Raw genomic sequence first — 15,462 nt, 5'->3', positions numbered from 1 at the left:
CCAATAGCTCATCCAGAATCAGAGGATAGTGAATTGAAGAAATCCTCGTTCTGTGGGCAGGTGACTGTCAGCTCCTGTCCTCAACTTCCTGACATCAATATGTTCACCACATGGAAGGACCTCATGCAACCTACCACCCGATCTCTTCATGGGGTGGCCAATTTGAGTGAGTCACCCAGTGAAGCAGCTGATTACATCAAAGCAGAGAATCTCCTGAGGCAGGCACAATCTGAATCATTCCCGGAAGAAGTTAAGGCGCTCCTGTCTAACCGATCCTTGCCCACCAGCAGTCGTCTGGGCTCCTTATCTCCAGAGTATGATAAGGAGACAGGGCTCATCAGAGTCGGAGGGAGACTATGAAGAGTTGAGCAGCTTAAATCGGACACCATCCACCCAGTCGTATTAGACCCAAAGCATTCTCTGACAAAGCTCATCATCCAGGATTTCGATGAGACCCTTCTCCATCCTGGGCAGAGAGAGTGCTAGCTGAATTGCGTTGCCGGTTCTGGATCCTGCAAGGGAGAGAAGCAGTCAAGAGGTGTCAGAGCAGCTGTATGCAGTGCCAAGCATGGCGTGCCAATCCTTCAGTCCCGAAGATGGCAGATTTGCCACCATGTCGCCTGCGCCTGTATAAACCATCATTTTATTCGACAGGTGTCGATTGTTTTGGTCCCTTCACGGTGAAAATTGGACGTCGAACAGAGAAGCGTTGGGGCATAGTCTTCAAATGTATGACCACTCAAGGTGTACTCCTTGAGAGCCCCTGACGCTGACGCCTTCCTGATGTCTCTGCGGCGTTTCATTGCCAGAAGAGGCAAACCATCTGAGTTACTGTCCGACAATGGGATGAATTTTGTCGGTGGAGCTCGATAGCTACGTGAAGCTTTTGAAGCCATGGCTCCTCTCTTGAAAGAACGGTTAGCAGAACAGCAGACTGCTTTCTGTTTCAATCCACCTAGTGCTCCTCACTTTAGAGGAGTGTGGGAGAGAGAAGTGAAGTCCGTGAAGACTGCTCTCAGAGTCATCCTCAAGGAACAGATTGTGCCTGAAACTGTGTTACAGACTGTCCTAACAGAAGTAGAAGGCATCCTGAACGCAAAACCTCTCGGCTACGTCTCTTCAGACATAGCTGATCCACATCCCATTACACCTAGCATTCTACTGATGGGACGTTATGATGCGTCATTACCCCAGGTTGTTTATGATTCCAGCAACACCCTTGGAAATCGGCGATGGAAGCATAGCCAAGTCCTTGTCGACTTTCTGGTCCAGATTTGTCAGTCACTACCTGCCCAGCTCACAGGAGAGACATAAGTGGCGGAAGGATGGGAAATACCTTGCACCTAATGAAGTGGTCCTCATCGTTGATCCCCGAGCTTTATGGCCTGTTGGTAAGGTGACAAGATACTTACCCTGGAGCAGATGGACACATCCGGACCGCCGCCGTGAAGGTCAAAGATTGGACATACATTAGACCAGTAGCCCGCTTGGTCCCGCTCCCGAAGCTCGAAGATGATGAAATCGGAGATCCACCTATTTGAGTGGTCTTTCTACCTTGATTCGGCTGTGCTAGAAAGCTCACGTTATTGTATGTTGTTGTCTTTTCTTAGTTATGTGGCATTCATTAAGTGTCATTCGTTAATTCTTTGTTTGCATTGTAATTTGTATTTTTCCCACGTTATTGAATGCATCAGAGTTGTACTGACGCTCCTTGAATGCACTTCACCCGTAGCGAGACGCGATGCTGTGAGAGCCGTTAGCTTCTCAAGACAGGTAGCTGCCGATAGCGGATGGGTTTTTCCAGGCTTGTTTGAGTCCATCCACCCGTTTCTTTGAGTTATTGCTGTGTGTAAATGCCAAAAGACCGCAGCTGAATAAATCAATAACATCTGAACCAGGAGTCCATTTCCGTGTTCTCTAACCGGGACACACACATCCATACTTTACCGCTCTAAACCAACTAGTTTCCAGGAGAAACCACATTCTCCGTTTTACAAGGTGTGTCCTCTAATTAGCATCACAGGTGTCTACAAACTTGTAATCAATCAGTCGGCCTAGTCTCTGTGCTGTTTGGTGACATGGTGTGTACCACACTAAACATGGACCAGAGGAAGCGAAGGAGAAAGTTGTCTCAGAAGAGTAGAAAGAACATTGTAGACAAGCATGTTAAAGGTAAAGGCTATAAGACCATCTCTAAGCAGCTTGATGTTCCTGTGACTACAGTTGCACATATTATTCAGAAATTTAAGATCCACAGGGCTCTAGCCAACCTCCCCGGACGTGGCCGCAGGAGGAAAATTGATGACAAATCGAAGAGACGGATAATATGAATGGTAACAAAAGAGGCCAGAACACCCTCTAAAGACATGAAAAGTGAACTCCAAGATCAAGGTACATCAGTGTCAAATCGCACCATCCGTCGTTGTTTCAGGCAAAGTGGATTTAATGGGAGATGATCAAGGAAGACACTGTCGTTGAAAACAAATCATGAAAAAGCCAGAGTGGAAATTGCCAAACTGCATGCTGACAAGCCACAAAGCTTCTGGGAGAATGTCCTATGGACAGACGAGACAAAACTGGAACTTTTTGGCAAGGCACATCAGCTCTATGTTCACAGACACAAAAATGAAGCATATCAAGAAAAGAACACTGTCCCTGCTGTGGAACATGGAGGAGGCTCTGTTATGTTCTGGGGCTGCTTTGCTGCGTCTGGCACAGGGTGTCTTGAATCTGTGCAGGGTACAATGAAATTTCCAAGACTATCAAGGTATTCTAGAGAGAAATGTGCTGCCCAGTGTCAGAAAGCTTGGTCTCAGTCGCAGGTCATGGGTCTTGCAACAGGATAATGACCCAAAACACACAGATAAAAACACCCAAGAATGGCTCAGAGGAAAACATTGGACTATTCTGAAGTGGCCTTCTATGAGCCCTGATCAAAATCCTATTGAACATCTGTGGAAGGAGCTGAAACATGGCGTCTGGAGAAGGCAGCCTTCAAACCTGAGACAACTGGAGCAGTCTGCTCATGAAGAGTGGAAGAGACAGTTACAGAAATCATTTGATTGCAGTGATTGCCTCAAAAGGTTGTGCAACAAAATATTAAGTTAAGGGTACCATCATTTTTGTCCAGGCCTGTTTCACGAGTTTATTTTTTAAAAATAACTCTGCTGAACCACGGTTCAAAAGCAATGTCTGATTTTGAACACTGATCAGTGTCATTCAGTTTACCCGTCAGGTTTTAATGTTGTGGCAGAGTACTGTGTATGATAACACTAGGGCTGAGCCCGAATAGCCGACTATTCGTTCGCTGTGCTGGAATCGGGATGTCAAACTGGCTCTCCGAATATCCCCGCCACCGCGGAAACGGAGCCGTGTCACCGCCAACCTAAACACAGAAACTGGCCTTTGTAGCCAAATGCGGCCTGTGCGTCGCATCACGCTCACTCCAGTTCGTAGCCCGAGCGCGCCCGAGCGCGCCCGAGCGCGCCCGAGCGCGCCACCTCCCCCCCGTCGACAAGAAAAGGCAGCTGCCACCACCGCGCGGCACCTCCAAATATTCGGGATATTCGTCATTAATTGGGACCGAATGTCCAGAGATCAGAAATTGCTATTAGGACCAGCCCTAGATAACACATCAGTCAGAGAGACTAAACCAGTACTTTTACTTTAATACTTTAACTACATTTTGCTGCAAACACTTATAATTGATATTTACACTGTATTAATTCATGCTAATCGTAAACACTGACTACTGCAGAGTACCGTACCTTGATTCACCTTCAGCCAGATATCCAACTGGACTGCTCTCAAGAAGATGTTCAGCTTCACTTCTTCTGCTGAAAAGACAGACCACTTTAGGCAACACTGTAGACCAAGACCGCAGGTACAGAGGGGAGCAAAACATTTTAAAAAACCACAGTAATCAGCTCAAATATGTTGATGTGACATTTGAAGAAACAAAAAAATGAGGGATGTCTGTTATTGGCTTTTGTTTTGCTAATATCCGATATGCTGAGATTGTCCCACTCTCAATTTGAGATTCCAATATCGAATGATATCGATACCAATATATTTGTTACTGCAGCCACTCTTGTTTACACACTTCACAACGCAGTTTGATGTCATCACTGTTTGCGCGCCGGTAAATGCCAGCAAAATTCCGGCATTATTTTATCGGTTAAGGTAAAGGCAAAACTTTTTTAAGAAAGGTAACGATTTTGGCAGATATTACATTTTATGCAAATATCAAGCTGCTAATTTTTTTTTTTACAGATGTCCGATAATGTCAGCCCACCCATATTCTTGGACATCCATTAAAAAAAAAAGAGAGAGATGAGTAATTTACCTCATGTAGAGAAATGCTTGCTTGCCTGATATTTCAGGCTCACTCTTGCGTAAAGAGGTAGATCTGAGTGACAAAACATACATGGCTTAGATTTGTACACAACTCGACTGACACAGAGTGTGTGTGTTTGCTAACTTTAGTGGTTGAAAAGGTGACAGTTCTGAAACTTCTGTCATTTTTAGTCACAGTATGATAAATGATAAGGAAGTGAAAACTGTACTGCATTACATTTCTAAAGACATGATGGTTACATACAGTACTTGTTCTGCATAAGCATTTGAAGTTTCAGGCCTCTCCTTAGGTCGACAGTCATTCAGCTCTTCAGTCTGATCAGCCTGGGAAAAAACAAACCGTGGATTTCAGGGTTCAGGAATTTCTGACCAATTTGTGAAGCTGTTTGTAGTTGTTTTTTCTCCAAATCATTGATAAAACTCTTTGATCAAAACGATCAATTAAAACAGATTACTTTGCTTTGTGTTCCACTGGGAATACATTTTGCCTTCAAGATCAATGTCACAAGTTGGACTCTGAGCACAAAATATCCTGTATATTATGCTAAAATTTGACAAAAAAAACACTAAATATACCCAAAATCTATGATAAAAAGTTTTTCAGAGATCCTCAGAGATTGCCGAGCAGAAATGTTTCCAAAACTTTGATGATCTGAGATGGAATAACCCATATCCAGACTAACTTTTCAAATGGTAGCTCTGGTGTTACCAACTTGCCCCACTCCCTTATACTGGTTCAGCATTGCCACAGCTATTAATGCACCATGCAGCTAATAAATATTGTTTTTGCATAACTTGGTTATGTTGCGTTGATTTTCAGTGATACAAGACTTGATATTTGTAAAATGTTTCATTCTGAAAATATACTTATTCTGTCACCAGTCCTCTTCTGACATTACTCATTAACTGGACACAGGCTAAACACTTGCTGAACATGTGTATGAGCTGATGCTACATTTTACCAATGTTCCGTAAACGCCTCACATGCTGCTCCGGTAGATGCTACCAGGTGGCTGCAGTGCAGCTCCTCTGACTGGTAAGTGATCGGACATAAGTTGGAAAATACGTTCTACACAAATTTGCCCACGTTGAAAAGTTTTCTATTAGCAGAGTTTTTTTATGAACAGACTTTTCTGCAAGTGAAGCGCATTTTAAATGTCCATAACACTGGCCATCATGTTTATATATTCAGAATTGTGATCGCTGTTCAAATGTGAACCTTCAGACTGAATGTGGGGCTACCTTTTCTTCCTAACTGACTCAGTCAAGATCTCTCTGCCTGCACCTGAACATTTTCATCATCAGGTGTGTCGGACCTCTCCCTCTCTCACCTCGTGTTTTTTTTTTTTTTTTTTTTTTTAATAATCGGCTATATATCATTTTATCATTGGAACACAGTTACAGTGAAACTGACCTTTGTCAGACAGAGAGAGAGAATGAGGAAGAAATATGACTGTTTCCAACCCCAATAACTGGAGCAGCAGCTGCCTGTGCTGATAGAAGGAACCAGATCAGCCTGATGATCATCATTCACTCACACAATGAGACCATGTGAAATTTTAACTTGCACATGCTCAAAAAATGGTCACATGTGCCATTTTGGTCGCAGTCTGGAGCCCTGATAATAGCAAGTTCAAATATGTGCAAAAAACTGTACTGAAGATTCTTCAAAGCACTGCTTTTTACCTTGAAAAATGTACTCACAGTGGGAGCTGCCTGTTGGAAGCAACTGCTAGGATTCAGAAACTTCTGGAACCTGTGGGAGATGGAGGTGCTCTGTCAGTAACAACCAGTCAGAAAAGACAGTGTACAACGTTGTTAGTTTCCGTCAATCACATGAAATGTACTGTGTGATTGAGACCAACTCTCACCTGAACAGATTTAGGTTTTTAGCCAGAGCTGAAGCCAGAGAAGAGTCAGTGTCCTCTGATGGGTCACTGAAACACAAGCAGGTCATGTTACTAAGATGTATACTGAACAAACTACATATACACCGACTAAACTCTCCCTAAAAATCTTCATTCCAAATGAGCGCTCACCTCTCTGTAGCAGCTGCAGCATCTGAGCCATTGCTGGACTGTATGCTGGGAGACAATTCTTGTTCTGTGATCTTCACCTGATGGTCTCCCTTGGAGGTCATTAGGTCATGCTGTTGGCTCTAAAGCAGCAGAGAAGGCCAAGGTCAAGACATGTGGATATATCCTGCAATACTAACAGTAAGACAGTGAGCAGAGCTACAGACCTTAGGTAGAGAAGAAGCTGTCAGCCAATCACCTGCACCAGCTCCAGCTAGACTCTGTGATGCCACTGAGGGTAAAACCAGATCAGAATCAGCAACAGTCACTGTAAAACAAACTGCTTCCTTTCATATTAGAATTCACTCATAGGCATAGTGAGGAATGGGTAAAAACAAGCATCTGTTTGCCGTTCATTACCTATAACTGAGATAAATAAAACCAAAACCACCACAGTTGCTGTCTGGGAAGGACAGAGAAAAATAAAGTAGCTTTTTGAATCTACAGGGATCAGGCATTTAAACCTGGCTTAGTTGACATGGAACTGCATGTTTTCATATTTCTATTATTTGTGATCAATTGACAGATCATCCATGCTGGCATAGAGATTCGTAAATGTTCCTTAAAACAGAAGGTTCAACATCTGCAACAGAATGACAACTGCTGAAAATGTCATCAGGGAAGATCAAGTGATTTTGTCAACTATTTTCAAGATCAAGACTTAACCGACTCTTTTTTAAGGCTTTTTAATACCTGGATAAACCCTGACATATGAAGACCCCCAGTGTACCACTGCTGAATGTGTACAGCTTATGCTCTAGGACAGGGGTGGGCAATCCTGGTCCTCGAGGGTCACAATTCTGCATGTTTTAGATTTTTCTCTCTTCCAACACACCTGATTCAAATGATCAGGATCGTTATCAGGCTTCTGCAGAGCTTGATGATGAGCTGATCATTTGAATCAGATGTATTGGAAGAGACAAACATCTAAAACATGCAGGATTGTGGCCCTCGAGGACCAGGATTGCCCACCCCTGCTCTACGAGCTGTGAGCAGTCATATTTCTGTGTTTACCTAGAGGTGGTTGGCTTTGTGTTATTAGCTTGTTTGAGGCTGTAGAGATGGTTTGGGTTAAGATGCTGGAGGACAACATGACAGGCAATCGGTCCCCCTCATCCAGGCCCCCGCTGTCAGCAGAATCTCTGCTGTAATATGCAAACCTTTTAGCCACCAAGTCGTCATTCACACAGATCTGGAAAACAAAGTGAAATCCTGTTGTTATTGTTTTTCCAACCAGAAAAACACAAGGTCCAGTAACAATGTCTGTTAAAAATAAAGTTTATAACTCAGAGTTTACCTTGATGTTGCTAACAGTCAGGTAAAGCTCCATGGAGGTGGAGTCTGATTCAGATTCAAGCAACACAGCCTCTGTCTGAGTGGATGCTTTAAGATAACAATAGGTACATTTCAAAACAATTCCTCAATTTTGCAAATGTTTCAACATCACTGAGGTTTAAGGACACATCCAGTGTTGTTTCTAACATGTAGAGTTACTATGTAAAAGAACAACACCACAGCTATCAGGCAAGTTGCTCACCTTGCAGCAGGTTGTGCAGGTAGAGTGTGGCAGAGCTGTCCCATCGACTGGACTGACTGCAGAGAAAAACAAAGACATATCAAAGTAATACTAAAGTAAGAAAAGGAGGAAAAGATCTAAAAAGCCTGGACGGTTGTTCACACATCACAGCCTCTAAACCGTTTTTACTTAATGTTTTTTTTTTTTTTTAAAGTTCAGTTAATTCTTGAGCTTGTCTTACATGAGCTCTGCCTTCTCCTCATATACAGACACTCGCAGGGTTGTTGGTTTGATTCCTGCCAGGTGGAACTTCCTCACCCAGAAAGGCAGCTGTAAGAAGTTGGGCACTGCCAGTCGAATTCTAGTTCGTGGAATGATGAGAACATTGGAGTTAAAAATCCAGCAGCAAGGATGTCACTCACACACAGACACTCTTTTCATTGGGCAAAAACAGGGCTTTTGATCATGTTCTTAAAATTCACAAAATAATTTAGAATTAAGGCAAACAAACGCAAAATTAATATTCTCTTTACAACACTGACATTGACATGGCTGCTAATTTACAAAGTGTTTTTTTTTTTAAATTGGCATATGTTGGCACTTACACCCATACATAACACAATTCCTTCAACAATTCTCTGCCTTAGCAGTCTCAGGGCTTTATGCAGGCTACTGTATCTCACAGCATCAAACAGAGTAATGCTGCCACCTGTAGGTTACTATATTCCATCTAATCTCTTTATGACTGTCACACATCATTAAGATCATTTTGGTTCGGAAAACATGATTACTCTTTATTTCAAACCTCATACTAAACCATTCCTCTCACAGAGCAGCACTGCTAATGATGCCATTCATAGTACTAAATTGTCTGCTGGTTTCTGTCAGTAAAACCTGAATGTGGCCGCGAGCAGACGCCTCGAGAAGAAGCCTTTTTGAGAGGACTTTTTTGCGTGGCTGCTCTGTGCACTTCTGCTGTAACTGAAAATTTCTGAACTTTTCAGAAAGGCGTTGGTGTCGCCACTGGTGCTCTTTTTCAGGTCACCAATCATATCTATCACACAACAGAGGTTGGTGATATGTTGTCAAGATATTGTCATGGAAACAAAACTCCGCTTGGGAGCCCTTTACTGTTCAGGATAAGGAGATGCAAATATTTTTGCATCAAACCCAATAACATGAACATACTGTACATTTATAGTAAACAACTCTATGGTATGACAATAAAGGTTATATTATAAAGTCAAAAAGACTTTTAATCAACCTAGTCTTAAATAAATATATTTGTTCTTTTCAGGTATCATTGATGTGTCCCTGTGTTGAGAAGGACTGGTGCTGCTCTGGTCTTACTGATCTGAAGGAATGACAAGTCGTTGTCCGTGGTCAACCAGGAGGCAGCGAGCTTGGCAAGATATAGAGTCCATGTAGATGGACTCCACCACAGCCCGACACCATGACCTTATCGCTGTCCAGTACACCACACACACCTGAGAGAAAACATGTCAACACATACAGAATCCATCATTAGTCTAACTCGTGCTAAGTAACTAAGGTGTCATAAAAAGACACATAAGAACGTAGGTGATGACAAACTGCAGGTGTTTTATGATACCTGTCCTTTCACTAATGATGTGGGCTTTAGCTTGTGCAGGTCCTGGGTGACGTCATGGTAGAAGAGGTTCATCTGAGTCAGCATACTGTTGTATTGATCTGCGGTGTCTGTGTCTGCGCCAGAACCCCAAACAACCCGACCCCAGAGGCAAGACGGGTTGTCAACCTGCAAAGGTCAAAAGATAAAATTCCAACTGGCAGAAGAATCCGTGCACATCATTCTTTTGCTGAGATTACTTCCACTCCAAACTTTTATATTTCATACAAAGAGGGGAATACGGATTTCAGAAACTACATAACGTTGTGAACAAGATCTTTTGACTTTCACATTAAAATAAAATATAAAAAGAAAGACAAAAAAAACTCTAACAAATTCATCACATTAGCTGTGTACCATCCCTGTGCATCCTCATGCATGTGCATGAGACAAAGAAAATCGGGGCCCTCTGATAAAAGTACCAACTCTACCTGTAATCTACACTGAACTCAAAAAAGCTGATATGGTTTGTAAGAGAAGCATGCTTCCAATCTGTCCAGTCTAAAATCGCCCTATTGGATATTCTGTGGGAGGTTGGACCCTTCATGGCACCCATCAGGAGATGGGTTGGCTTTATGGACAAGTTCAGTATTTTACTAAAGAGAAAACACAGCTGTGCTGGAACAGTGGCTGCACATGTGAATCTATACAAGTTACTTACCCCTCTTCAATCATCGCAGTGACATACATTACATTTATACAATGTCTGGTTTTTCTCTAAAGGTCAACCTGATCAACCGACACTCCTTCACAACTAGGCTACATGGTAAAGACTACATTGTCTCACTGCAGCATCACACATTACTTGTCAGTTCTTATTTTTTTGCCCTCATTCAACTGTTTAAAATTACTGACTCCTTCAAGTTTTTTGTGCAACGAGTGAGCCCAGCGTTACTTTGAATCTCACTGTGCTTTGAATTAAAGTGCAGAATGACAAGGGACACACTCCACCATTGGTGAACATGTATAGTTACAGTTACGAAATCTTAGTTTTTTTACTTGGTCACCCTTGTTTCTTTTCCACTGAGACCTTCAGAGTTATAGGAGCCAGTTAGTACAGGTCTATAGGTGGGAGCAAATCTGTGTGTAGTCAGAGGGCTGTATGATGAAGCCAGATCAATGGGTTAGCCAGGCATGTTGAGCCTGAAGTGAGAGTTTTCAGTGTTATGCAGGTGGCTCTGTTTACCTGGCTAACTGTCCATGGAAACTGATGCTGTGGCGCTGACTGTCTGATGGGGTTTACTGGACATTTAAAGGTACTTTATAAGTACTGCACACTTTTTGCTAGGTCGTTTTGCCTTGTCACAACGCAACAACAACAAAAACTTAACTTAAAACGTTTTTGGAGAACACAAGCAGAATTACAACTAAACAGTGAAACTTTAAAGATTTTTGCGAATTAGAGTTTTAAAATCAACATGATTTATGTAAAGGAAGCACGCGGTGTTCGACAGCTAATTGGCAGCATTCACCTTACGTTGATTAAGCTAGTTGTCAAAAGCTAGCTTACCTTTAAAATTGATATTTTCTGCATTTCTTGGGTTCCTCAAGCGACACCAGCGTTTTCAAACAAAAGACTGCAAGAAAACAGAAAGATGCTGTAAGTCCCTGAAGGCAAATGACAGGAGACCTTTTTACACGTGAGACTGGCCGCGACTAGTTCATGCTAACTAGCTAGCTTGAACTAGTTAGCTCACCAACAGTTCACGAGTTCACTGGAAACAAACACTGGACTAATACTTACGACAGGTTTTACTTTAGGTACTCTTTTGATGTTCTTATTTTCGTTTACCGTCCACTTTAAACCGTGAAGTCCCGTTTCAGAGACTTCTGAGCACAGTGAATCAGCTAACCGACAGAACGAGGTGAAGCGGTCTTTAGAGGGCGCCTGCGGAGACACAAACCGTGTCCATCGCCTGTATAAAAGATGGACGTAGCAGCCGGCCCTGAAAAATGAAGCTAACCCGGAAATGTCAAAAACCTGCAGTATCACTACGTCCGCTAGTTGCTGGCTCCAATGAGCCCTGGCTCCCATAGACACCAATTGTAAATGAAGATCACGAAATACCGCTTTCCTACAGCTCAGGATTTATTTTCTCGTTAGTTTTCATGGTCAAATCCAGAGATTAGGTGGCCAATCTGAAAATAAATCAATACTGATTTTTTTTTTTTTTTTTTTTAATTGTCAAAATTGTGCTGGGCAAGGGGCGTGGCTGGCTTGATTGACAGTCTGGTCAGGAATGATTGACAGGTCATAGGAAGGAGGCAGCCTTGTGTCTCATTCAACATAAACTCAGGTCTCCTCGTCGTTTGGATTTACTTCTGATATAATTAACTGTTAGATTGTCGTTATTTACCAAGGTTAGCAGCACATTTTTCACAAAGTTTTCCGCTGGCTGGTTTTAACCAGTTTTCAGTTCACAGTAATTTGGACTTTCGACTGATTGAACCAGAGACACTTAAAGGATCCGTTCGGTAAATTTATTTTCTTATTGTTGCCAGTTTTAATGCACTTTAACCGCAACCATAGCCTCAGATGTAATGTATGCAGTAAACTCCAGAAGTTGGGGGAGTTTATTTCTGTGTGTATTGACCAGAGAAGAGAGTTAGCATCCAATAAATATTAGCTTTAATGTGAATTAGCGATGCTAACCGAGCTAGCTGAGCAGTCGTAGCCTGGTTAAAGTTAAATGTAGCTGCATCAGGCTAAGGATGTCTGTGTTGTGTTTCATGTAATCAGGCTAAAGTGTGTTGTGTTACTGTAATATGGTACATGGCGTTAACAAAACCTTCCGTGGTTCACGTTAACGTAACGTTTAGGGAACTTAAATGTGATTAGAACAGTAACATTAAGGTTCTGTCAGTAGTCCTGAATATCTGCTGTCTGATGTTTAACTGGATAAAACTGTTCATCAACACTGATCTTTAACGTGTTGTTGTTTAATAACTGATGCACATGTTGTAGTTCTTCTTACTGCAGTGTAGATGGAAGAATAAACACCCAGAATAATACCAAAGTAGTGACTGACATTACAGTTAAATATAACATTTAAAATGCAGCACAGAGAGGCTTAAGAAAAATAAAATCTTCTTTCCTAACTGTGAAGCAACTACAGGCCTTTCTTTCTTTAGGTACTTTGAAAACTATACATGAAAAAAGAAATGTTTCCAGGGTTAATTAAAATTAACCTCTGCTGTTGATGCTGTGATGTCTGTCTTCACCTCAGGTGTGTCTCATGTCCACTGAAGATCTTCTGATTGAAGCCAGGAGAAGGAACACCTCATCTGGGGCCGTTCATCTGGTTGTGAAGGAGACTGAATGGACATCATCCTCAGTGAACCACTTCCAGTTCAGCTTTCACTTACAGAAGTACTGTTTCAGCAGTTTGTTATTCTCTGTTCTCAGTATTCACAGGTTCCATTTATCGCCTTTAACTTCATCTCTGCTGTTGTTGCATCAGTACAATACGGAGAACATGTTGCCATCATTTACCGCAGAGATGCAGCATTGAAACATGAACACATTCAGGACAAGAGCTTCATTAACGCCTTTATTGCACATTTAAAAGTACATTATTTAAAAAATTCTGAACTGGAAAGATGTGTCAAAGTATGTAATAGATGGATGAAATAAATGTGTTGCCCAGCTTAGAGTGGAGTGTAAATGCTTAACAGTTATAAGATAAGTGTGCTCTATGAAGACAAGGAGCTGAAGTTCAACATTATTGTTGTTATTGGAATAGATGAGGAGGACATCAGTGCTGCTCTTCCTCACAGGGATGAAGGAGGAGAGAAGACTCTTCACCACAGCCACAACATTAAAACCTCTGGCACGTTAGAGAATAACACTGATCATCTTGTGACGATGCAATGCGCTGGTGGAAAACCTCAGGTCCTAGCATTCATGGGGATTTTACTTTGACACACACCACTCACCTAAGCTTCTCAGGAAAATGACAGATCTAAAGCACTGGCACTGACCCAGCCTCCAAACTTCCCAGGAACCAGTCCAATCAAGCATCCACAGGATGTGCCTAAACATGTCCAACCCATGGAGGCCCCACAACCCTCAGGACCAATGGGTCCTCCAGAGTCCCAGTCCATGCCTTGACAGATCAGAGCTCTTTTGACAGCATGAAAGGAACTTATAAAATAATTGGCAGGTAGTTTAAATGCTGTGGCTGAGTGGTGTATACTGACATCTTTAAATTAGTGTACCAGACATGTGAAAACGTTTGACTTTTGTGTGTGTGTATAATATGAATAAAGAACAACAATATGTAAACATATATTTATTGAAGACATGATTGCACTAATCTTTTTTTTTTTTTTTTTTTTCCCATGGGCAAATGTGGTAGCTTGCACGGGTGGCCATAAGGGGTTATTAGTGAAAATAGTGAAATTTGTAGCTTCAAGAAAAGAAGAAGAAGCTATAGCACAAATGCAGAATTCCAAACCAACTACAATTATTCAAAAACATAACAGCTACATGATCATTGCTGATCGTGCTTTTCTTTTTGTTTGACTACACCTCCTCATCAAGGATCTCTGCCTACATCCAAGCTGTGAAATTTACCTGCACAGCATCGGCCACCACGCAGTTCTGTCTGTACAAAAAAAAAGAAACAGAAAGTTGTTTTTGGAAAATTATAATACAAAGCTTTTGATAACTTTTAATCACCAAGCCCTGTTGTATGCCAGTTTTGAGGCATGTAGGAGTTAACCCCTAAGAGGAGTTCGCTCTTGAAAATGACAAAAATCACAAAAAATTGAACAGTTATTTCAAAATGGCGGACTTCTTGTTGTGTTTACGGTATGGGTCCAAGAGGCTTTTTTGTGCGTCCTGATGTTTTCCATATGCCTACCAATTTTTGTAAACGTCGGTCAAACGTCCTGCGGGGGCTAATGGAGAAATTGCTGCAGGGGGCGCGATAGTGCCATTTTGCCAAACTGGCACACATTGTCTGTGGTTGAGCCGACAGTGACTCGTATGCTAATTTTGGTGAGTTTATGAGCATTCCAAAGCTGTTAAAAAATCCTTTCCGTGTCATAGCAACTATGTGTCGATATGGCAACACTGTTGATTGAAAATGCAAGCGATTCGCACTGTAGCATCATCAATGTAGGAAGACTTAGCTGACCAATTTTAAGAATGATATCACAAAGTTTAAAGCAATGGCACATGGAAGTGTAATGCCTAAAAACAGCCTGTTACCAATAGGTGGCGCTCTGACTGAATGGATTTGAGCATATGGATGTGATCAGGACAGCAGTCTGATCAAATATGAAAAGTTTGAGGCAGATTGGAGCATGTACAGGGTAGTTAGACAGTACTTCCTCTTTTATGACGAAGGATTAAAAATCAGAGGGCCTCCGTGGCCACGCCCTTTGACCTTTGCAGATGATTTTGACAACATTTTACCTTCAAGGTGTATTCTACATGCTACCCAAATTTCAGTGCTCTGTGACTTACCTCCGAGGAGGAGTTAGCTCAGGTTGGACAGACGAACAATCCAAAATGATGGACTTCCTGTTGGGTTTAGGGTATGGCTGTCACGACTTTTTTTGTTCGTCCTTACCTCCTCCATATACCGACCAAATTGTGTAGGTCGAGGTCAAATGTGCTTCAGATGGGACTCGGTTGAAATTTTCAAGGTGGCGCTGTGGAGCCATTTTGGCACTGACATGTCCAACTCCCTTAAAATATCAAAATTTTTGCCAGTCCTGATGTGTGTGGCGATTTCGGTGAGTTTTCATGCATGTTTAGGCCCTCAAAATCGCATTTCAAAAGTCAGTACAACAATTATCACAAGGGTTACAATGGGGTCCTACACACTCTAGTGCTCGGACCCTAATAATAACTCATG

At 42.1% G+C, this 15,462-nt stretch overlaps 1 protein-coding gene across 1 annotated transcript in view; it reads right to left on the bottom strand.

Annotated features, from left to right (window-relative positions):
• Positions 1 to 11,129, bottom strand: part of tdrd12 (tudor domain containing 12) — a 47,796-nt gene extending 36,667 nt beyond the window's left edge. The window contains exons 1-10 of the mRNA XM_008304746.1: positions 11,106 to 11,129; positions 9,560 to 9,724; positions 9,298 to 9,434; positions 8,189 to 8,308; positions 7,969 to 8,024; positions 7,729 to 7,814; positions 7,446 to 7,623; positions 6,599 to 6,663; positions 6,396 to 6,514; positions 6,228 to 6,293 (exon numbers count right to left, since the gene is read on the bottom strand). Of these exons, the coding sequence (XP_008302968.1) occupies positions 6,228 to 6,293; positions 6,396 to 6,514; positions 6,599 to 6,663; positions 7,446 to 7,623; positions 7,729 to 7,814; positions 7,969 to 8,024; positions 8,189 to 8,308; positions 9,298 to 9,434; positions 9,560 to 9,724; positions 11,106 to 11,129 (1,016 nt within the window). The remainder of the gene's footprint in view (positions 1 to 6,227; positions 6,294 to 6,395; positions 6,515 to 6,598; positions 6,664 to 7,445; positions 7,624 to 7,728; positions 7,815 to 7,968; positions 8,025 to 8,188; positions 8,309 to 9,297; positions 9,435 to 9,559; positions 9,725 to 11,105) is intronic.
• Positions 11,130 to 15,462: the final 4,333 nt, after the last annotated feature.

The sequence above is a fragment of the Stegastes partitus genome, unplaced genomic scaffold (genome assembly GCF_000690725.1).
Source record: "Stegastes partitus isolate 25-593 unplaced genomic scaffold, Stegastes_partitus-1.0.2 Scaffold2310, whole genome shotgun sequence".
In the NCBI taxonomy this organism is placed as follows: domain Eukaryota; kingdom Metazoa; phylum Chordata; class Actinopteri; family Pomacentridae; genus Stegastes; species Stegastes partitus.
This window is presented reverse-complemented; position numbering and strand designations above follow the sequence as displayed.